This window comes from Patiria miniata, unplaced genomic scaffold (assembly GCF_015706575.1).
Source record: "Patiria miniata isolate m_02_andy unplaced genomic scaffold, ASM1570657v1 HiC_scaffold_7, whole genome shotgun sequence".
NCBI lineage: Eukaryota > Metazoa > Echinodermata > Asteroidea > Valvatida > Asterinidae > Patiria > Patiria miniata.
The window spans coordinates 23689871-23710469 of record NW_024037074.1 but is presented as its reverse complement, the minus strand read 5'-3'; the positions used below and the strand labels follow the sequence as shown (position 1 = coordinate 23710469).

General features: G+C 40.9%; 1 protein-coding gene across 1 annotated transcript in view; it reads right to left on the bottom strand.

Moving 5' to 3' along the window:
* Positions 1 to 20599, bottom strand: part of LOC119744752 (programmed cell death 6-interacting protein-like) — a 33379-nt gene extending 12780 nt beyond the window's left edge. The window contains 12 exon segments of the mRNA XM_038220854.1: positions 3495 to 3643; positions 4290 to 4449; positions 6363 to 6584; positions 8593 to 8770; positions 9933 to 10056; positions 12149 to 12371; positions 13470 to 13696; positions 14429 to 14582; positions 15523 to 15650; positions 16269 to 16338; positions 17701 to 17755; positions 20320 to 20599. Of these exon segments, the coding sequence (XP_038076782.1) occupies positions 3495 to 3643; positions 4290 to 4449; positions 6363 to 6584; positions 8593 to 8770; positions 9933 to 10056; positions 12149 to 12371; positions 13470 to 13696; positions 14429 to 14582; positions 15523 to 15650; positions 16269 to 16338; positions 17701 to 17755; positions 20320 to 20525 (1896 nt within the window). The 5' untranslated portion in view covers positions 20526 to 20599.

Sequence of the window (20599 nt, the reverse complement as noted above, 5' to 3'; positions counted from 1 at the left end):
GCCCAATTTGAAAAAGCGCCCAATGGGGCGCTTTTGCCAGCCCAATGTTTGAGCATCATATGAGGGGAAGTTCCCTTTTACGCAATCGCAGCACACTGTTTTTCGGGATTTTCCCTTTGTACGCAATTATCCCCATTTGCTGTACACACAATGTACGTGGCATTAAATGAGCGTTTCAATGCGTAGGCGTGTTCAACTTCAAACTTCAAGGGGGCTGCAGGGCATCTTCTAGTAAATTTATTGTAACGAAACCTTGGGAAGTTTTAGACCTATTATTAAAGTGCCATTTGAAGCACAAAACTGGATTATATCTCTGACGGTTGATTTTTTAGCAATTTTCAGAGGAAAAGAGGTCTTTTCATTGTAACTTCCGGTCTGATGACGTAATCATTTTTTTTTCGCGTACAGGTCTTGTGTGCATTAAGGTCATTATGTATATTAATTTTGAAGCGACTACCGCAAATTTCGCCACAGACATCAACTGAAAATGCGTTTTGGACATTTTTTAAACTGCCGCTAGAGGGCGCTCGAACACTTGATGGCGTCACCGATCATTTTTTTGGAAAGATCAACCCACCCACAGGCTAACATCGTTGAAAGCAAGTTTATGTCTTTTTCCACTTTTGAATTATTAGGCACTTCCGGTTTCGACCGGAAGGAAGGGTCATGTGATTTTACGCACACAAGATTAATTGAAGAGCATGTATTATCATGTCGATTTCCGCAAAATTCAAGTTACGGTCTCTCACGGTTGATTTTATATTGAATTTCAAAGATTAAATTGATTATTTTTTGAAGTGACGTCACGTGACCCGTGATGACGTCATAATGACGTAATTGCAAAAAAGCACATCTTCAGTGGGTTGTGCATTCATGTATTGACAATTGAAGTTCATATGTGTTTTCATTTTGACAAACGGTTCTGGAAACGAATGTGTCTTGGAGAAATTAAAAAAAAAAAAAAAAATAGTAAATTCTTACAATAACAATAGGTGTTGGGCTCAGGCCCAACACCTAAAAATCAACCTTGTGCAGCTGTGAAACGCAAAAAGCTTGCATGTCAAAAGATTGCCTTGGTGGAGAAAGACAAATCCATAAACCCTAACCCCCTAGGCCCTTTTGGCTAGGAACCATCCTCAATCCTGCAAAATCGTCCAATTGCCACCATGTTAAAATTGGATTCAGCCTCAATCCTCCAAAATCATCAGTTATTTCTTGAATTTGTTCAATGGAGGGGTGACCACTGCCCAATTCCCTCCAAGTCCTCCAATTTAATCATTGTTAATGGGTTGAGGCAGTGCCGATGACATTCAGAAGCAGTGCGGATGATATCGAGCATAATGCAGGGCTCAATTATGCATGGCTGAACATAAAAAATACAGGGTACAGCCTACGAACTCGACACAAAGCATCCTCGATTGAAAATCAACCAACATTTTTTTGCAATTCAGCCTCAATCCTTCAAAATCCTTTAAAACTGCCTGGACGATTTTGGAGGATTGAGGAGGGGTTAGAGTTAAGCCCCACACATTGATGTTTTGTACAATCACAATAAGCGAATGGCCGACATACATGCAAGTCTGAAATGCATGCAATGACGCACGACACGCCCGGCTGGAACATATAGTGTGGCATTGTGGAGACGCACATGTTGTGCCTATGCCAAAACTGGGCGGGGCTTCTGGCCAAATCTGGAAACGGGCGTCGCTAGACCATTTTGAATGGGGAGGGAGGGGGTGCCATCATGAAATTTGTCGACGGACCGTCACGCATAATGAGTGAAATTGATAATTTCCACCCAAAATGATCCCTTTAACTCCATTTCTAATTCCTCCACAAATATATGAATGGTTAAAGGGAATATACATCATTTGCTTTTGCTGTAATTTTCAGAAATGGATGGAATTGGGGGTTGGAAATATAAAGCAAATATAGTTGCACTGACTTTTTGGAGGTTTTGGGTTCGAAAATGCTATAAAAACCAAGAAAAACGATCATTTTCCTGTAGTCTGGTTCCCTGACTCCATATAAGAAGAAACAGAGCAGTTTACATACATTGGGGAATTGTAAGGTCAGGGAACCAGTCTAGCTGGCTCGTACCCGTTCATAGGTTTGTAATCGATTGCAAACAAGTGCAATGGTCAATTGGGGCCAGTATTTGAAAAAAAGCCAGTTGTTTCCAACGCTGATCGGCCGATCAGCGTTGGAAATTGATACAAAAATACCACTTTTCTTGAAAATGACAGTATACCAGGTGCCATAATTTTACAGGATGCTTCAGGCTGTCATTTACCAACATCCTATTAAGGTATTTCGCAAAAACTTGGTAGTTTTTTTTTTCGATGTTTGCAAATGTTGTATATTCCCTTTAAAGGGAAAATACAACATTTGCAAACATCAAAAAATAAAACTACCAAATCATTTTGAAATACCTTGCTGGACTATTAGTGAATGACAGTGTAAAGCATCCTGTAAAATCATGGCACCTGGTATACTGTCATTTTCAAGAAAAGTGGTATTTTTGTATCAATTTCCAACGCTGGTCGGCCGACCAGCGTTGGAAAAAACTGGCTTTTTTTCAAATACAGGCCCCAATTGACCATCGCACTTGTTTGCAATCGATTACACACCTATGAACGGGTACAAGCCAGCTAGACTGGTTCCCTGACCTTACAATTTCCCAATGTATGTAAACTGCTCTGTTTCTTCTTATATGGAGTCAGGGAACCAGACTACAGGAAAATGATTGTTTTTCTTGGTTTTTATAGGTTTTTCGAACCCAAAACCTCAAAAAAGTCAGTGTAACTATATTTGCTATATATTTCCAACCCCCCAATTCCATCCATTTCTGAAAATTACAGCAAAAGCAAATGATGTATATTCCCTTTAATATGTGTTGAAATACTTTGAATGGATTTAATTTGTCAGTGGGATAAGTTCAACTTCAAAAGTAAATCATCAAAATTTGGCCCTATCATATTGAAAAGTTTTGGACATTTGCTCGTCACAAAACTGCATGTACACGCTCAGTATGTGTGTGCATACCTTGTTCAGGCCCATTCCCTGATGCCAGAACGGTCCAATCTCAAGTGGGCGGGGCTTTTTGCTGAATCTAGAACAGTCCATTCTCAAGTGGGCGGGGCTTATTGCCAAATCCAGAACGTTCCATTCTCAAGTGGGCGGGGCTTATTGCCAAATCCAGAACGGTCCAATCTCAAGTGGGCGGGGCTTTTTGCTGAATCTAGAACAGTCCATTCTCAAGTGGGCGGGGCTTATTGCCAAATCCAGAACGGTCCATTCTCAAGTGGGCGGGGCTTATTGCCAAATCCAGAACGTTCCATTCTCAAGTGGGCGGGGCTTCTTGCCAAATCTGCCACAGGGTCAACTGTACTCTACTGTCTTTCATTATCAAGTTCTTTCACTTTCACAATTTTCTGGGGGTACTTGTGTGCTGTGTTACATCCAAGAAATGGAAGCATCTGTGTTGGACTTACCTGGACGTTATTCAGCAGAACCTCCTGCCTGTGGACGCTTTCCTGGACTTGCTGGATGAGTGGATTGAAGAGACGATCCAGATCCTGATTGGACAAGTCTTCTTCATTAACGACACCGTCTGAAGCCAAGGCGCTTAGGAATTTGGACGCTGCGGAACAATATGAATGATGCAAATGGATCATCATATACAATAAACCCTTAACCCCAACCGAACTCAACCCATCAAAGCTCCACAGTAGGTTTTGTTGAAATCTGTTAGGATAGGTACAATACCCCTAAACTGATGGTCTTTTACATTGGGTTTGGCATACCTCCACAAATGAAGTCCAACAGTGTGTGTGAACGATTTCCCATGTGGGTGTTGGAATTTGCCAATCACGATCAGAGGGTCAGGGGTTCAAATCCTGCTGCTGAAAAAATGTTGTGTCCTTGGGCAAGCTACTTTATCCCAACTTGCCTCTCTCCCTACCCAGGAGTATAAATGGGTACCAGCATCATTGTTTCAGGATATAGACAAATCTGGCGGCAGCCATTTTCTGTGGCCTGAGGCCCAGGCGAGTCGCGCTCAAGTAGTACGCACCTGCTTCGGGCTCCTTCGACCAGTAGGAATAACAAAATGCGCTTGCGCCTCGTCTTTAAGAACGCATGCAGCATGCGCGCGAGCATGACACCACTGCAGTCAAAGCTTCTAATTCTGGTCGCCGGATTCCACTATTGGTGTTAAGATGTCACCTTTTTGGGGGTTATTAATGCAATCTAAAAGTTGTAAATGGTAAACTCAATTCTGGCCTTACTCATGTCACACTTGGTATTCTTGATTTCCGCCTCCATGACCTCACGCTCATTTTTGATGGCTTCTACTTGCTTCATGAGATCCCGCAGCTTCCGTACAGCCGGGCTGTCCTTCAGGGCTGCTGCGGCGCTGGTTGCAGGCAGGTCCGATCCCATCTCATTCTGTATGGAAAACATTCAAACATAAGGCCAAAAAAAATAATAAGTCGGTCTCTGGTCAGCGCGCGCGTCGATTTTAATCATGCGCGTCAATCTTTTTTTCCCCAAAGTGTTCTGCGGTAGCTCCAACAGCGCCCTCTATTGCCGCACCTCCTCAATTTTTTTTACCAAAGAGCACCAAGGAATGGGAAATTGCACCAAGGCAAATGATCGAGAGCACCAAGGCAAATTATGGAGGACACCAATGTACATGAGGACACCAAGTAGCAAAATAGTACCCCACCTTGTCTGTACAATCCAAGCTTGAAGAAAAAAAAAAAAAAGCTGCGTCCCCGCGTCAATTCCGGAACTTTGGTCTGAACAGAGACCAAATATTTATTTTTTTTGCCTAATCAGTGGTAAATTCACAAATGGGTTATTTTTGCCCGTCATTTCATAATCACTCTATAATCAGTGTTGTCCAGGTGCTTGGGAGACAAATGTCACAACCTACTCAGGTGGGACTCGAACCCACGACGTCCTGCTTACTAGTGCAGACATTTTACTACTCAACCACTTAGCTTGCTGGGGTTGGCTGGCTGGGTCGAATCAGATATAGCAGCGGGTACCGCAACCAGGGGTGAAGTGTATGGGAATATGGGGGATTTTCTCAGAGATAATTTAGAGCCTCATTCAACAAATAAATCACAACACACATTGTTGAGCCCGCTGCACACGAGAGCTACATGCTGAGCAAAAAGTCATTCGAGGCCGTTCAGGTAGCTCACAAAATATCCCTGTGTGCAGTGAATTTTTGCTGAGTTTTCTGCCTTGCGTGGCTGTGAGGCAAATATCTATGCCAAAAACTCACTGTGTGTCGTCAACCTGAGCTACGTGCTGAGCTAATAAGATTAACTAGCCAATGAAATCAAGTACTCTGTACACGTGATTTTCAGATATTTTTAAGTGCAAATCTTCTATAGCTTGCTTGCGTTTGTCCCCATTTTTTTAAATCACGTGACCGACAAACAAGAATTATGTGCTTTCATTGGCTAGTTAATCTTTGTAGCTCAGCACGTAGCTCAGGTTGACCGCACACAGTGACTTCTTCGCCTCGCGTGATTTTCAGATATTTTTAAGTGCAAATCTTCTATAGCTTGCTGGCGTTTGCCCCCATTTTTTTAAATCACGTGACCGACAAACATGAATTATGTGCTTTCATTGGCTAGTTAATCTTTTTAGCTCAGCACGTAGCTCCGGTTGACCGCACACGGTGACTTTTTCGCCTCGCGAGGCGGAAGAAATCAAACAGGATAGATATTTGCCTCTCTCGGCCTGAAGAGGCAGAAAACTCAGCAAAAATTCATCGCTCACTCATAATACAATGGCTTTTGAACTGTTTGGACAGTTTTACAATTTCTTACTGGTCCGACGCACTGATCTCTATATAAAGACTGGATAGCTAATACAGAGCCGCACAATGTACGAATTTGACGCCATATTGGTGAGACCGGCTGGTGATCTACAAAGGACAAGTTGTCGTTTTTATAGACAGCATGATTTCTTTTGTAACGTCGCGATTCACTTGACTTATATGTTGACCACCATCACTGACCAAGGTTAACTACAATTTTTCTAACGTCGTGGTTACTAAAATGCCGCAAATATAACTTTTTCGGCGTTTTGAAATAATAATCACTACGGAAATGTGTCCCTTTTAGAACATCATAGTATGTGTACGTGACCAAAATGCGCGTCAACTGTTGATACAACGCGCGCGTATTTACGCGTAGAACGTTTGTATATACGCGGCCATCTTCGTGAGTCCGGGGGCGAATTGGTCAATATGCAAAGTCTACTGTGTGAATGTTGTATGCATATCCGCTATCCAGTCTTTATATAGAGATCAGTGGTCCGACGGGACTGCTTTTTCTTACCGGTGACTTGGACAGGATGGCGATGTACTCCCGGCTGGCGGTGTATTTTTCTCTCACCACGCCGTCTGCTTGGATCGCATTGTTCAGGATGGTCCGGTACTTGGCCGATTCGTTGCGCAGGGGCGTGGTCAGCTGATCCGACGGGAGGCGGGTCCAGCGTTCCTTGAAGCGTTCTCTCATCTCCCTGTCTGTTTTCCCTTCCTCGTCGAGGAGGCGTACTGACTGTAACAAAGCGTTTTGAGCCACAAGTCGACAAAATGAGTCTGAAGTCGCCAAAGCTACTTTTGAGCTTAAAGGGAATATACATCATTTGCTTTTGCTGTAATTTTCAGAAATGGATGGAATTGGGGGGTTGGAAATATATAGCAAATATAGTTACACTGACTTTTTTGAGGTTTTGGGTTCGAAAATGCTATAAAAACCAAGAAAAACAATCATTTTCCTGTAGTCTGGTTCCCTGACTCCATTTAAGAAGAAACAGAGCAGTTTACATATATTGGGGAATTGTAAGGTCAGGTTACCAGTCTAGCTGGCTTGTACCCGTTCATAGGTGTGTAATCGATTGCAAACAAGTGCGATGGTCAATTGGGGCCAGTATTTGAAAAAAAAAGCCAGTTGTTTCCAACGCTGATCGGCCGATCAGCGTTGGAAATTGATACAAATATACCACTTTTCTTGAAAATGACAGTATACCAGGTGCCATGATTTTACAGGATGCTTTACACTGTCATTCACTAACAGTCCAGCAAGGTATTTCAAAATGATTTGGTAGTTTTATTTGTTGATGTTTGCAAATGTTGTATTTTCCCTTTAACAAATCTTGCAAAATTGAAATTGATGAGTATCAGTTACATAAAATCCACTGCAGGGGTGAGATTGGTGGAGAATGAACCACTTAAATCCTCGGAATAGTTGGCAAAGGGGTTGAGGATCACTGAGGCCCCCAGAACAATGTACAGTCTATGGTGAATGTTTGTATTTGCTTCAAGGCACCCCTTCAAAAAAACCTTTTCGTTGGTTAACCATTTACGGCAAAACCTCAGGTACTCCAGATTTCAAAAGGGATTCTTTCAAAATGCCCCCAAATAAGGAAGAAACCTGACAAGTCTCGCCCCTGCCATTGTCATCCAGGTGTCAAATTGAGCAATATATAGAAATGAAAAGCTTGAATCATATGCATATATATGAAAAAAAAGTTCAAAAGTATTCTTAGGATTCGGTTTTGTGGAATGCAGTCCCTTTTTTTAATTCATCTACTTGAAAAATGCATTTTACAAAAATGGTCACTACAAAGTACCAATATGAGGTTAATGGGCCAAATTCGTCGATCTTGGTTGCTTTGGAACGGTAACATCACATAGGGAATCCAAATTCACCATTATATTGCATGCCTGAGTAATCTGCAGTATGATGACCTTTTGACCTTTACTTTGAACTTGAATTTGACCTTGTAGATCAAACTACTTATCCTTCACTATGCTACCACTCAATTTGATGTATCAGTAACTGTGATCTAGGAAACGTCTGTGGTAACATCATGTGGATAGTTTCTCCTGAAGACAATCAGGGCACACTGATTGGAACGTCGAGTTTTACAACCAACCGGTTCTTTTCAGAACCACATACCTTCCCAAAAGAGCTTTCCACATGGTGCTCCCGCAAACCTTCACTAGTTTATACTACCACCATTCAAAGTTTCAAATATTACTTAACCAGCTTGCGTCGGAGGACGTGATAACACGCACTGGCTGTTTTTATACACAGGCACGGCTGACGGCAGGCGCGGCTCTAGAACCAATATTGGTTCCAATATTGGGGGGGCTAGCAGGGTGGATCCAGAATTTTGTTCAGGGAGGCGTGCTGAAATGTAGACCGGTTATTTTCTCCAGACACTTAGGCCTCCGAAAATCAATGGGGGGGGGGGGGGGGCTTGTGCCATATTTTCAATGGGGAGCGCCAATAAAATCCTAAAATCATTCACACTATATTAACTACAAATGCACCCTTGTCACGACTATTTCTTTTGGGGGATACCGTTCGCATGTACATCACAATCCTTCTTTTTGCTAATGCAATTTCTTTTTACGGAATTTATTTTGGGGGGGGGGCTAGACACAATTTTTGGGGGGCTAAAGCCCCCCCTAGCCCCCCCCCCCCCCAAGACCTCCTGAGGACGGACAGAGCACACTGTCTGAAACGTTTCATTGATTTCATTCGTTTTCATTTATACCTCATTCAGGATTTCGGTGTTCCTCTTCAGTAGCTCGGGCATTTCGTGGAACAGTTTGTCAATGCTCTGGATGCCGCCTTTCTCGCGCACCCCGTTGGACTTCAGCAACAACGAGGGCGGTATACTGGAGCCTCCCATGTCCTCTATGGCTGCCGGTAGATTCAGCGAGGATAGGACACTAGCAGGGGAAAGAAGTCAAAATTGAAATCCGTTCAACTGATAAGGTGTTGGACGTCAAATTCAGGATGAGAAGACTCGAACATTCTGAAGTTTGGAGTAAGAACTCTCTCCGTGGGCTCCATGCACATACAAGAGAAGGCATTTTTGACCACTTACAAGACCCTAGTGGACAGGACACATGGCGTACGGGAATAAAAATAATACTAATACCGGAGTCTTATATAGCGCACGTATCTACCAACAATTAGGTACTCAAGGCGCTGGAAATTATGTCTATTATTAAAGACAGGTAAATGAAGTCTATGAGAAATATGAGACCCATTATGTAGCACCTTATAAGGATTTACAAGGTGCTACGGCGCATATTGCAGCCACTGCCAGAAACACCCGGCAAACCCCTTGTGTGCAAGGCCATAGCATCTTCAAATTAGTGTCAGCAATGCGTTCAAATGTCCCTCCCAGTGGTCCCCCCAACTCTCCCTTTCTCACCGTTGAGGGGGTACTTGTGCGCGGAGCCCATATAGGCCACATCATCTGTGACCAGTGATGTACATGTAGTCAAGTCCCTCACAAGTTAGGCTTATGTATTTTCGAATAATTTAGTTTTATTCCAGCTTGGACTTAATCCAATATTCAATTTCAAAATGCAACAGTTGATCAAGTTAAACATGCGCCAACTTAAAATTTCAGGAGATTGGTATTTGCATGCGCCTGCGCACTTGTCGAAAATTGTCAAGGAGCTTTTTTAAACTAATAGACAGAACAGGTTGCGGAATTGCTGATATTTGACCGAGTTTAAAGTACAAACCTGAGCTAATGTTCCTTATAGAAGCTCTCAAATCATGTGCAAAAGCGGCTTTCAACAAAAGTGTGGCGTTTGACAAACAATAAAACCACGCAACTTATACAGTTAAAATAACATCTTGGACTTTTTTCATCATCTCTTCGAGAATAAGGAGCTTGGTTTTCCATGGTGAACAAATTACAAACCACGTCCAATGTCAGTTTCCTTCCAAACGATACCATTCTAGGCAGAATTATTTCACTATCTTTACTTTGTGCAAATTTCTGTCATTACATCAGTAAGTACTTTTCTGGGTAATTACAAATGATCCTACGTGATTATAAATTATGAGCCAGTGACAACAGACTTTGTTTACCTGTTCAGCAGCTGTGTTTGCTCTCGCAGTTTGCCCACCTCCCGGCTCACGATCTCTACTTTCCTGGCCTCGTACGCGTCCAGGGCATTGTGCACGGCTAGAGGAACCAGCTTTTCAAAGAGGTCTACAGAGTGAGGAGAGACAATGTGGAAGATTTGATTGAAAAAAGTCACAAAAGGTTTAACGAGGAAAGTACAGGAAGCAGATCAAAAGAAACAAAAAACACTCAAAATGGGGCACTGTCACAATGGCTCCTACAAAAAAAAAACAGTTTTACTGGGAAAAAGGGGTTTACAAGACACTTATTTGAACCGTAGTCTCTGTATTGCCCAAAATCCTCTGCCTGTACCACCCCTAACCGATCTTGCGTCAAATGGTTGTATGGATTCTTCTGGGCATAAATACACTGTTATACAACGCGGTACAGGTGTTAATAGGTTTAATCGAAATCAATCAAAATCTTTAAAATCAAACGCTTAGATTTAAAGGGAAAATACAACATTTGCAAACATCAAAAAATAAAACTACCAAATCATTTTGAAATACCTTGCTGGACTGTTAGTGAATGACAGTGTAAAGCATCCTGTAAAATCATGGCACCTGGTATACTGTCATTTTCAAGAAAAGTGGTATTTTTGTATCAATTTCCAACGCTGATCGGCCGACCAGCGTTGGAAAAAAACTGGCTTTTTTTCAAATACTGGCCCCAGTTGACCATCGCACTTGTTTGCAATCGATTACACACCTATGAACGGGTACAAGCCAGCTAGACTGGTTCCCTGACCTTACAATTCCCCAATGTATGTTTTACAATTCCCCAATGTATGTAAACTGCTCTGTTTCTTCTTAAATGGAGTCAGGGAACCAGACTACAGGAAAATGATTGTTTTTCTTGGTTTTTATAGCATTTTCGAACCCAAAACCTCAAAAAAGTCAGTGTAACTATATTTGCTATATATTTCCAACCCCCCAATTCCATCCATGTCTGAAAATTACAGCAAAAGCAAATGATGTATATTCCCTTTAATGCATTTTGACAGAGGCCAACAGTCCCTCAATATGAACCCTAACCTCCTAGTAATTCCTCAGGACTATCCTACTAAATCCAATAGAGTCCATCAGGAGTTTCCTGCTCAATCCACTGTGCCTTATTTTCAGTTGTCTGCTGAATCCAACAGAGTCCATCTTGGCGTTATAATGCGGTTCAGTTGCCTGCTGAATCCAATATTTTGCATGAGGAATGTACACAAGGGGTTAACTGCTCAATCCAACAGGCTCCATCGGGTATATGACATAGTTGGATCCTGTTGGATTCAGCAGGGTTAAGGTTAATAATTTTAAAGGGGCCTGATCTCACATTTTTGTACGATTACAAAGAATATGCCACTGGCTTTGTTGCACTGTGTTAAATTTTGAAGGATTCAGGAAGTGTTATAACAAAACGTCCAGGTAGTAGAGTTAAAATATCTCCCTTGGCTTTTTGGTTGGGATCATTCTGTGAGCCTCCAATATCCTCCAATGTACAAAAGCCCAATGGCCCAAATAGTAACTGGCGTAATTATTGTTAAAAAACATACTTGGTTAAAAGATAGTAAGTGGACTAAACTCCCTGTGAAATTATTCTTTCTGGCAAGCTATCATTTTGAAGGAAATCAACAAAAGAAGGCCTTTCTAACGGTGCATCTTAAGAAGCACCGTTGGAAATTTCCGTTAGTAATTTGTTTTTTTATTCTGCGAAGCGCGCAAGAATCGGCACTAAGCACATACGCGCGTGGTTACTAGAATTAGTCGGATCGGTGCGCGACATCCCGTAGCTGCAATCGGCTCAGTGAGAACGTGTCTTGGATGCTGAATGCAGGCCCAATTCAAAACATGATTCAGCAACTTTTGATTTGAAATCGAGATCCTAGAATGTTGTTTTTTTTCGAAATATACAGCTGTAGCTGAGCTGAAACTTCATCAGGTTAGTTGTTCAGCGCCCTTCTTTAGATTTGGAACACTTTTGTTGCTTCAAAAGAACAAAATGCACAGATTACAAATGATGGACTATACCTTTAAAGGGGCATGTATATTCTCAGTCATCCAAAGCAATGGGAGTACATGAAATGTCAAATAAATCTCTAATTCTGGAATTTACTCATGAAAAAAAGTGGTACTTATTGTACCGTACCCCTACTCGAAGCTAAACAGACAAAATTCCTGAGCTGTCAACTGACCTGCAAATTTAGGGCACATGGGCTTGGGGATGTCCAGGGGCTTGGCGATGGCGGCCGTTCCGATGAGCTTGAGATTAGCGATCTCCGGGATGATGTCATGGTAGATGAAATCGTTGTCCTTCTTAGCATTTGCGAGGGCGCGCTCGATCTTCTGCTTCACGGGACTGAAGTTGACGTGCTGACCGCCGCGGCTCGTGGCTGCTTGCAGGAGCTCAAGGGCATGCTGGGAAAATGACCAGGAAATTTTAAAATTCAAATTTTTCTTCTTTTTTTGGGGGGGGGGGACAGGGAGAGCATTGATGATGCATTGTTTCTCATTGTTGATGGCAGTTGAACTGTTTTCACGCCAATCTGTATTGTACAAATTTGTATCTAATTTCATTATTGCGGCCAGTTTCGTACAGCCACTTTATTGGGAATGCTAAACTGCTAGCTGGGGAGCTGTGTTGACTATGGTAGAACAAAATTTGTGCTGACGTTAAGCCAACGATACAGCGCAGACGTGCTAATGCTTGGGTCACACACTGAGTATACAGTGTCTTCAGTTACAAGTAAAAGACATGGCAACAATTTAAAAACCCTGCATTAGAAAGTTTCCTTGTGCTGTGCTCTGATGGGAAAATCTTTGTAGTGCCTTTCATCATTAGGGTGTCAGTCATATACTACCATTTCAATTATTCAAAAATAGTCAATCATAAAATTTCTAGAGGGATATATTTGGGTAGCTCACGTTACGGTTACTCACTTTACACTTTGTCCACCCATCTTTGGTACAAGTTAAAACATATGAGAAATTAATAAAACAAAAAACTCTTTTCGCAGAGTATGAACCTTTCTCTCTGCCTTAAAAAAAAATCTCACACTAAGGCCAAAAAAAATAATAAGTCGGTCTCTGGTCAGCGCGCGCGGCGATTTTAATCATGCGCGTCGATCTTTTTTTTCCCCAAAATGTTCCGCAGTAGCTCCAACAGCGCCCTCTATTTCCGCACCTCCTCAAATTTTTTTTACCAAAGAGCACCAAGGAATGGGAAATTGCACCGAGGCAAATGATCGAAAGCACCAAGGCAAATTATGGAAGACACCAATGTACATGAGGACACCAAAAAAGCAAAATAGTACCCACCTTGTCTGTACAATCCGAGCTTGAAGAAAAAAAAAAAAGCCGCGTGGTCTGACCAGAGACCGAATATTTTTTTTTTGGGCCTAACACTTGCATTTTGCATGTGAAAAACAAGATGCTAAAATGACTACCTGAAATCCATAACTTTGGCCCAAAAAAATCTGCAAAAAAATACATTTTACCATATTACGTTAGACTCACATTAAGCCTTCCGATCTCCTCTCCGTAGGACTTGTTGGCCTGGCAGACTTTGGACTGATGGAGCTCGGCCAGGCCGTGCATGTAGGCGTGCTTGCCAGCGACAACGGGGATCCAATCCTTGGGCAGGACCTCCTTGACATGAGCCACCTGGCACAGCTTCAGGGCGTCCGCGTACTCGTCGGCTGCTGCCATCGCGATCTTGGCAATGATGGCATCCTTCATCTTGTCTGCGGTTGGTAATTATCAAAAGGAAATAAACAAACTCATGTAGGAGGGTATAAAATGTGTTCGCCTTTTGGTAACTATCTTAAAGGTAATATACAACATTTGCAAACATCAAAAAACAAAACTACCAAATTATTATGAAATACCTTACTTGACTGTAAGTGAATAATAGTCTCAAGCATCCTGTGAAATCATGGCACCTGGTGTGCTGTCATTAAATTCCAACAGTGGTCAGCTGACCACCGCAAAGAACATCTTGAAACCAAGAATACCACATCGCCTGCATTATATCACAACTGCTACACGACCTACTTGGCTCTCACCGCGCGCACAGTGGTCCCGGATTGGTGCACAGGCAAGCCGTCTGTCATGAATTATGCATCACAGAACAACATTCCATTGTATGCCATGGATATGTATGTATGTAGGTATGCATGATTTTCCGTATGCCCTGCAGCGGGCAGGCTACCACGTGCGTGCATGCATTGACATCTAGAGCAAAATTTCAAGTGTTGTGTGTGATTGTGGTGTTTTCTTTTTTTAAGAACCCTGAAGAAAACGGAATTTTCAAATTTAAGAAAATGGAATTTTGATTTTAGAAAACGGGAAACTTCAAACCTTTACATGGATTGGGTTTTCAGTTCCCACCCAATTCCTTTGGGTTTTGCCTTGAAAATATTTACATGTGTCTAGAGTTTGTTCAAGTAAATTTAAAATGGTTAAGTAGAGCGTACCTTGTTGAGCTTTCTTGAGGATACTCTCTTGGCCCTGGGCTAGCATGAGGGCTCCTAGGGCAGCCAGACAGTCGGGGTGGATGTCAAAGGTGCGAATGTTCTGGACGGCTGACACTACCGTCTCTTTGAGATGGTTAAAAATACCAGCCGCTTGCTGTGGAAATATAATAAAAATCAGGGGGGGGGGGAGAGGTTTTTGTGAGAAAAGTTGTTGACAGAAAATAAAATGTAGAAAAATCCCCCTACCCTACACGAGAAACCTTCCAATCAGTAACACAGTGTTTCAGAGATGTGTGACATGTGACTTGGATTCAACTCGAGTCACATTTTTGACGACTCAGACTCGAGTCACTATAAGCAATGACTTGTACTCAGAATCGACAATTTGGACTCGGACTTGGGATTAAGACTTAATGTTTAACAGTGACTTGGTTTGTTGGCAAAACGACAAAATGCTGTTTTAAAAATTGAGGTCATGCAAGTGTACCATTCAATCAAATTCAAACAGCTTCATTAACATATGTGGGAAAAAAATCGGCACTATATCGTCTTTTTGTTCCAACAACCGTCAATGATCTATTCACCATCCCCAATATCATTATCGTGATTTTTAAAGCATTGCATTTTGTACAACTAAATGTGAAACCTCCGAAAATAACAAAACCCTTTGGACTTCACTGCAACATGAAGCTCTCTACGCGTACGTAGTTTCAGACACAGGTTAAAGCTTAAACTTATTTCCAGCCATAACTACTCCAATCCGGGCTTACTTATGTGTGTCTACCATACAATCTGTACGCTGACGACTGGTGGAACAGATTAAAATTGCACTCGCAAAACAGATTTCACTGCGCCATTTTCATCAAATTCGTTGAAATTTTATTTTTAAAAGAAAAAGGGAAAAGATCATCAGATAATCGGAACTTTAGAATTAATTTAAAAATTTCATCTCTGTAGGCTCGTCTTGTCTTCCTCTTTGGCTAAACATTTTCTTTGATTCGTGGTTCTTATCATCATTGTTCTACAGTTATGACACATTGCCTGTTCGACAGAAGTAAACCAACAAATGAATGAATGGAAAAACTTTGTCCTACCTGGAACTGTTTTGCTGAGGTCTTTAGAGATTCGTCATCTTCAGAGCTCTGGAGGGCTGCTATCTGGGTGTTCATTGCCGCAATGTTGAACAGCACACAGACTTTCTCATAGCTGCCATTGGAGCCACCTGACAATAAAATAAAATAAGTATAACTAAAAACAAACAATACATGAATAGTTACAGTTAATTTACTAGTTTAATTTAATTAGTTTACTGCACTCTTCGTTAATATTTGTTCCCGTGACAGAGCACTTTTGCACCCAAGTACGACAATACTCCACTATGGAGGGATGTACTTACTGGAAGAAGAAGAAGAATTAGGAAAACAGTTGGCTAAATTTGAAGCCCTTGAAATGTTATCAGTTCTTCTATAAATATGTATGTTGCTTATGGGTTTGTTTGTTTGTTTCTTCACTTAATATTCACAAATGACAGCTACTTACCTTAAGTGTTAATAATCAGAGAAAGTGAAAGGCTCTACCTTTAAACATTTACCGATAGTTATCCTATAATTTTCAGGGGAAATTTGGAGAAAGTTTGTCCCAAATGGGTCACGCACCTTTAAACTTTTCATATTCCCCCGGTTATTTTGTAGCCTCCGTAACAAATGTTAAGTGAAAAAAAGTGTTTATATTTCAATTCAGGAAACAGCTTTCCAGGAAATTTAACAGACGTCGCTGCGTTTATGTTTATGTCAATACAATGTATCTGCCACTCAAAGACACCTTGTGTTTGAACACTTACTTTGCTTTCGACCTCCGCCAAAGAATGAGCCTTTGTCAAAGGCATCCTGCCACGTGAACGTCATGGAAACCTATAAACAGACAAAAGTATGATGAAATAAACAACTGTTCCGCATTGCCATAGAAGTTGGCGACTGTAAATGGCTTGCAATTGGTAAAAATTACGGGAAGGCTGAGAAAAAAGTGGGAAAAAAAGGGAATAAATCCTCCAAAATTCTTCGGGCGGTTTTGGAGGATTTTTGGAGGATTGAGGAAGAATTGTGTTTGAGAAGTATGAGGATTTTGAAGGATTGAGAAGGATTGAGGATGAATGGTGTTGAAGCACATAAGGATTTTGGAGGATTGAGGATGAATTGTGTTTAAAGAGGATGTTTTTGGAGGATTGAGATGAATGCATTTTGAGAGGCAGGACTGTCTGACGATTTGAAGGATTGAGGCAGTGGGTATCCTCCATTTGAACATACATGTAATTGAAAAAAATTGAAGGATTTTGGAGGATGGAGGATGGTTCCTAACAAAAAATAGCCTGGGGTTTAGGGTTAAACATTGATTTACCGCTTGTTTAACCCTAACTCTCTAGGCCTGTTTGCTAGGATGTAACCTCAATCCTGCAAAATCCTATAACTGCCTCCATGTAAAAATAACATGTACAGCCTCAATCCTGCAAAATCCTCCGTTATTTCTTGAATGTGGTCCTTGACGGGTGACCACTGCCTCAATCCTGCAAAATCCTCCGGCAATAATTGTCAATATGTTGTGACAGAGACAGTGACATCCTGCAGCAGTGCAGAGGATTCAAGTATAATATAGGCCTAAATTGATGCACGGCTGAGCATAAACAACACAAAGTTCGGCCCAAGACAGACACAGCGCATCTTCTGAAATGAGCAACACACTTTTGCCATGTAGCCTCAATTCTGCAAAATCCTCCATTTTGCAAAGAGGATTTTCGAGGATTTGGGATGGTTAATGTTAAAGTCATATTGGACCATTTGCGTTCATGCCAAAAGTAACCTATTGAATTAATATCAAAAAGCTTTACTCAGATTAAAGATTGTACTGATACTAAACACCATGTGAAATTATTCTGTCTGTAGAAGAAATCAAGAAATGTAGGTGACTTCCAGCGATCAGTCATTTTTTGGGAAATAAAGAGCTCTATTGACAAAATTGTGTTTCGTGATCAAAAGCTAGTGCATGGTTTTTCGTTGTTTCTCAAAAGGCGTAATATCCACTGAGGGGAAACTTCAACAGGTTTTGGTTTTGAACATTCTTCTTTGGGCTTTGAATGGTGTTATTACGCATGAAAACCAAAGGATAAAAATGCCTTTAATTCTGCATTCTTCCCTTAGGAATTGGTCTCAGATCTAGTCAGGGATTGTATTTTTGACAATTTTGTAATAGCTTGGCAAAATCATCTAAATATTTCTTACATGTCCCTCTGAGATTGGCAGCTTGTCCTCTATTGCTTGCAGCTGGTCGTAGTATCTGAAGAAAATAAACAGTTACAGGTATTCAATTATTTTTTAGATTTATAGAGAACTATAACAATGTGCCAAAAACAATTCTGCTTCAAAATTAAATTGGTTGAATGCTCTACTCCGACACAACTTTATATTTTTCACCATTACCTCAAATTATGGTCAGCTATTATGAATACAGGTATGTTGAAAAAAAAATAAGAATTTGGGACCGAGAATCATTTCCAATTTTGTTGGACTTTTCTTTCATGCCAAATAGACTTTGTACAAGATAACCAAAGTGGGGTCTGTTTTCTCTTAAATTGAAATAAATGCATGTATAATTGACCCCAAGTACTCAACTGACGGTAATTTTTTTTTTTAATTATGGGGGAAATTTTGACCAAAAAAAGGAAGAAAGTGGTGACCAATCTGTTGTGGGTACATGTTCTGTGCATGGACATCACAGCAAAATCTATTTGAAAAGCACATAAATATAAGTAGGGACAGTAAACAAACCGACACTCATCGACCTATAAATTTTTGAGTTTTGTATTGTGAGAATGATACCGGTAGATGGCAACTGTTTTTCATAAAAATCACTTGTATTCCACTTTTCTGTGCTAATTTTTTTTTTTTTAATGTGTAGCAGACACTTCAAAGATTACAAATTATATCCGAAATTCGACAAAAATTCTCCCCCATTTGTTTTAAAAAAAATTTCTCCACTACGGCATGTGCCCAGTTTCGTCTCAGTTTACCAGAATGCATCACATACATAATTTTCATACATGTACATGTACGTCTCTCAACCATGTCCAAAAATAGGAGGAAATAAAATTGCATTTTCTTTAGCTGAAATACTCCATCTCAAAATGGAACTCAACTTCAGGCTGACTTTTCACGTGTAAAGGACTCTTGCTTTTCAGTGATTTTCTCAAAAATGGAAAGAACAATTACATATACTGGGGTCGCTAACAGACAAAAGGCACGACCGTCTAGTGACTTGTCAGCAAGTCTACATGTATAGGCTTCATGCGCGGTGCCATGTGCTCGATCGATCACGGAATGACTGTCACGTTGACGTGTTTACTATATCATTTAAACAAGTTTATGCCAAACTATTTCTTTCATTTTTCAAAAACATACACGTTGCTTCCATTGGAATACCATTTTTTTGTTTCTGATAAATCAGGCCGATTTTGACTTGCAAATGAGTACGGTAAGGTAGATGGCAAAGCCGAATTGGATCACGTGATGTTGACTCAGTTTGGTGATTGGTGTATGGCACCGAACGTATCACGTGATGTTTCCTCCTTTGCCTGATTGGTGTATATGACATCCAATAGGATTGCTGAGGCTGTTCTGTTTAGTTCGCCTGGTCTGTAAACAAGGCAAAGACATGCCAAGTTTCCCCATAGAGAAGTGAGCCAAAAATTACATCAAAAATTTTGCAAAGGTCATATCTCAGTAATCCCTTATCCGATTTTGAAAATTCAAATGGGTAGGCCTATATATGAGCTAAGATTTACGTCTTCTCTCAATTGACACAAAATATTACTTTCAACACTTAAAAAAATATCATGTGCAGTCCCTAATGTAATATATCATCCATTCTTATGCAAAATTGGTCTTGGCAGTCCCTGTTTTCAAGACTTCTTTTTTTGTTCCATGTTTTGAATGTGATCAAGGAGAGTTGTTTTCCCCAGATTCTTCTATTGCTGAACATTTAAAATCTTTCCATCAAGGAAATCCTTAGGTCTACTAAAGTAAACTACGAAGAAACAGGAAATTTAGCCAAAATATGGACAGCAGTCACAGCACCAGGATACTTTGGTCAGGATTTCCTGAATTGCATTATATTTAACAAACCAAATGGTACAAAGGCTCAATTTGTGGCGATCCTGTAGTTACTAGCCCGGTTCCTAGTATATGACAGAACAAAATCCACTTTCAATTTATTCTAATTACCAAACTATTTGGAGGTCATAGATAAAGGGCAGGGTTTTGATTTTTTGAGGAAACTTTGGGGGTAAAATGACGATGACAACGACAAAACGCAACACGAAAACAAAGATGGCGATCACCGCGATGTACCACCTGAAAGCGCAAGGCGCGCTGAATGGCACAGCACCAACTGTAAACTGCGTACGAAAATCGTAATTAAATTCTAACCCAAGAATGTTTGAAAATGACAAAAAAAGGTGTAATTGAGAGAAGTCTAAAATAATATTAATATTTTAACACCCTCGACTCTAATTTGAAGAAACTAAAGAGAGGCCTGTAAGTTGTAACTACATGTACACGTTCGCTAAATATGTTCTAGTAATCAGGAAATGCTTAATTTTTGGGAATGGGGCCGAGATGGGAGGGATTCTAAACTTTATTTTTAGTTTTAGGTTAATATTTTTTTTAAATGTTTCCGCTGAAAAAAACGTCGTGAACACATGTTGGATAAATTCAGCAATACTCTAAAACATCATATTATCCAGTCAAAGTGTTATTTTTGCAATCTTCATTCTTCAAACGTAAAAACGAGTAAGCCCTGTATTGTCCGGAAACTGGGCAAAGTGCTGGTATTAATATACACACCTTGCGAGGATTTCCAGGGAGGTGCTGTGTTTATCGAGTTTTCGACACACCGCATTGTTCCTGAGTCGGTGCAGCTCGTCGAGCTGACTGGAGTAGTCATCAGCCCCATCTTCTTCGCCGAAGGTGTTCTTGATAAAGTTCTTCAGGGGCCGAACAAAGTCTAGCTCGGCGCTATTTTTCAGAGGAACGGCGAGCATCGTAGCCATTTTCGAACCGTGTTATTTCACTTTCGCAGGACAAGTGCAGCTGGATAGGATTTGATGATGTCATTGTCACATTT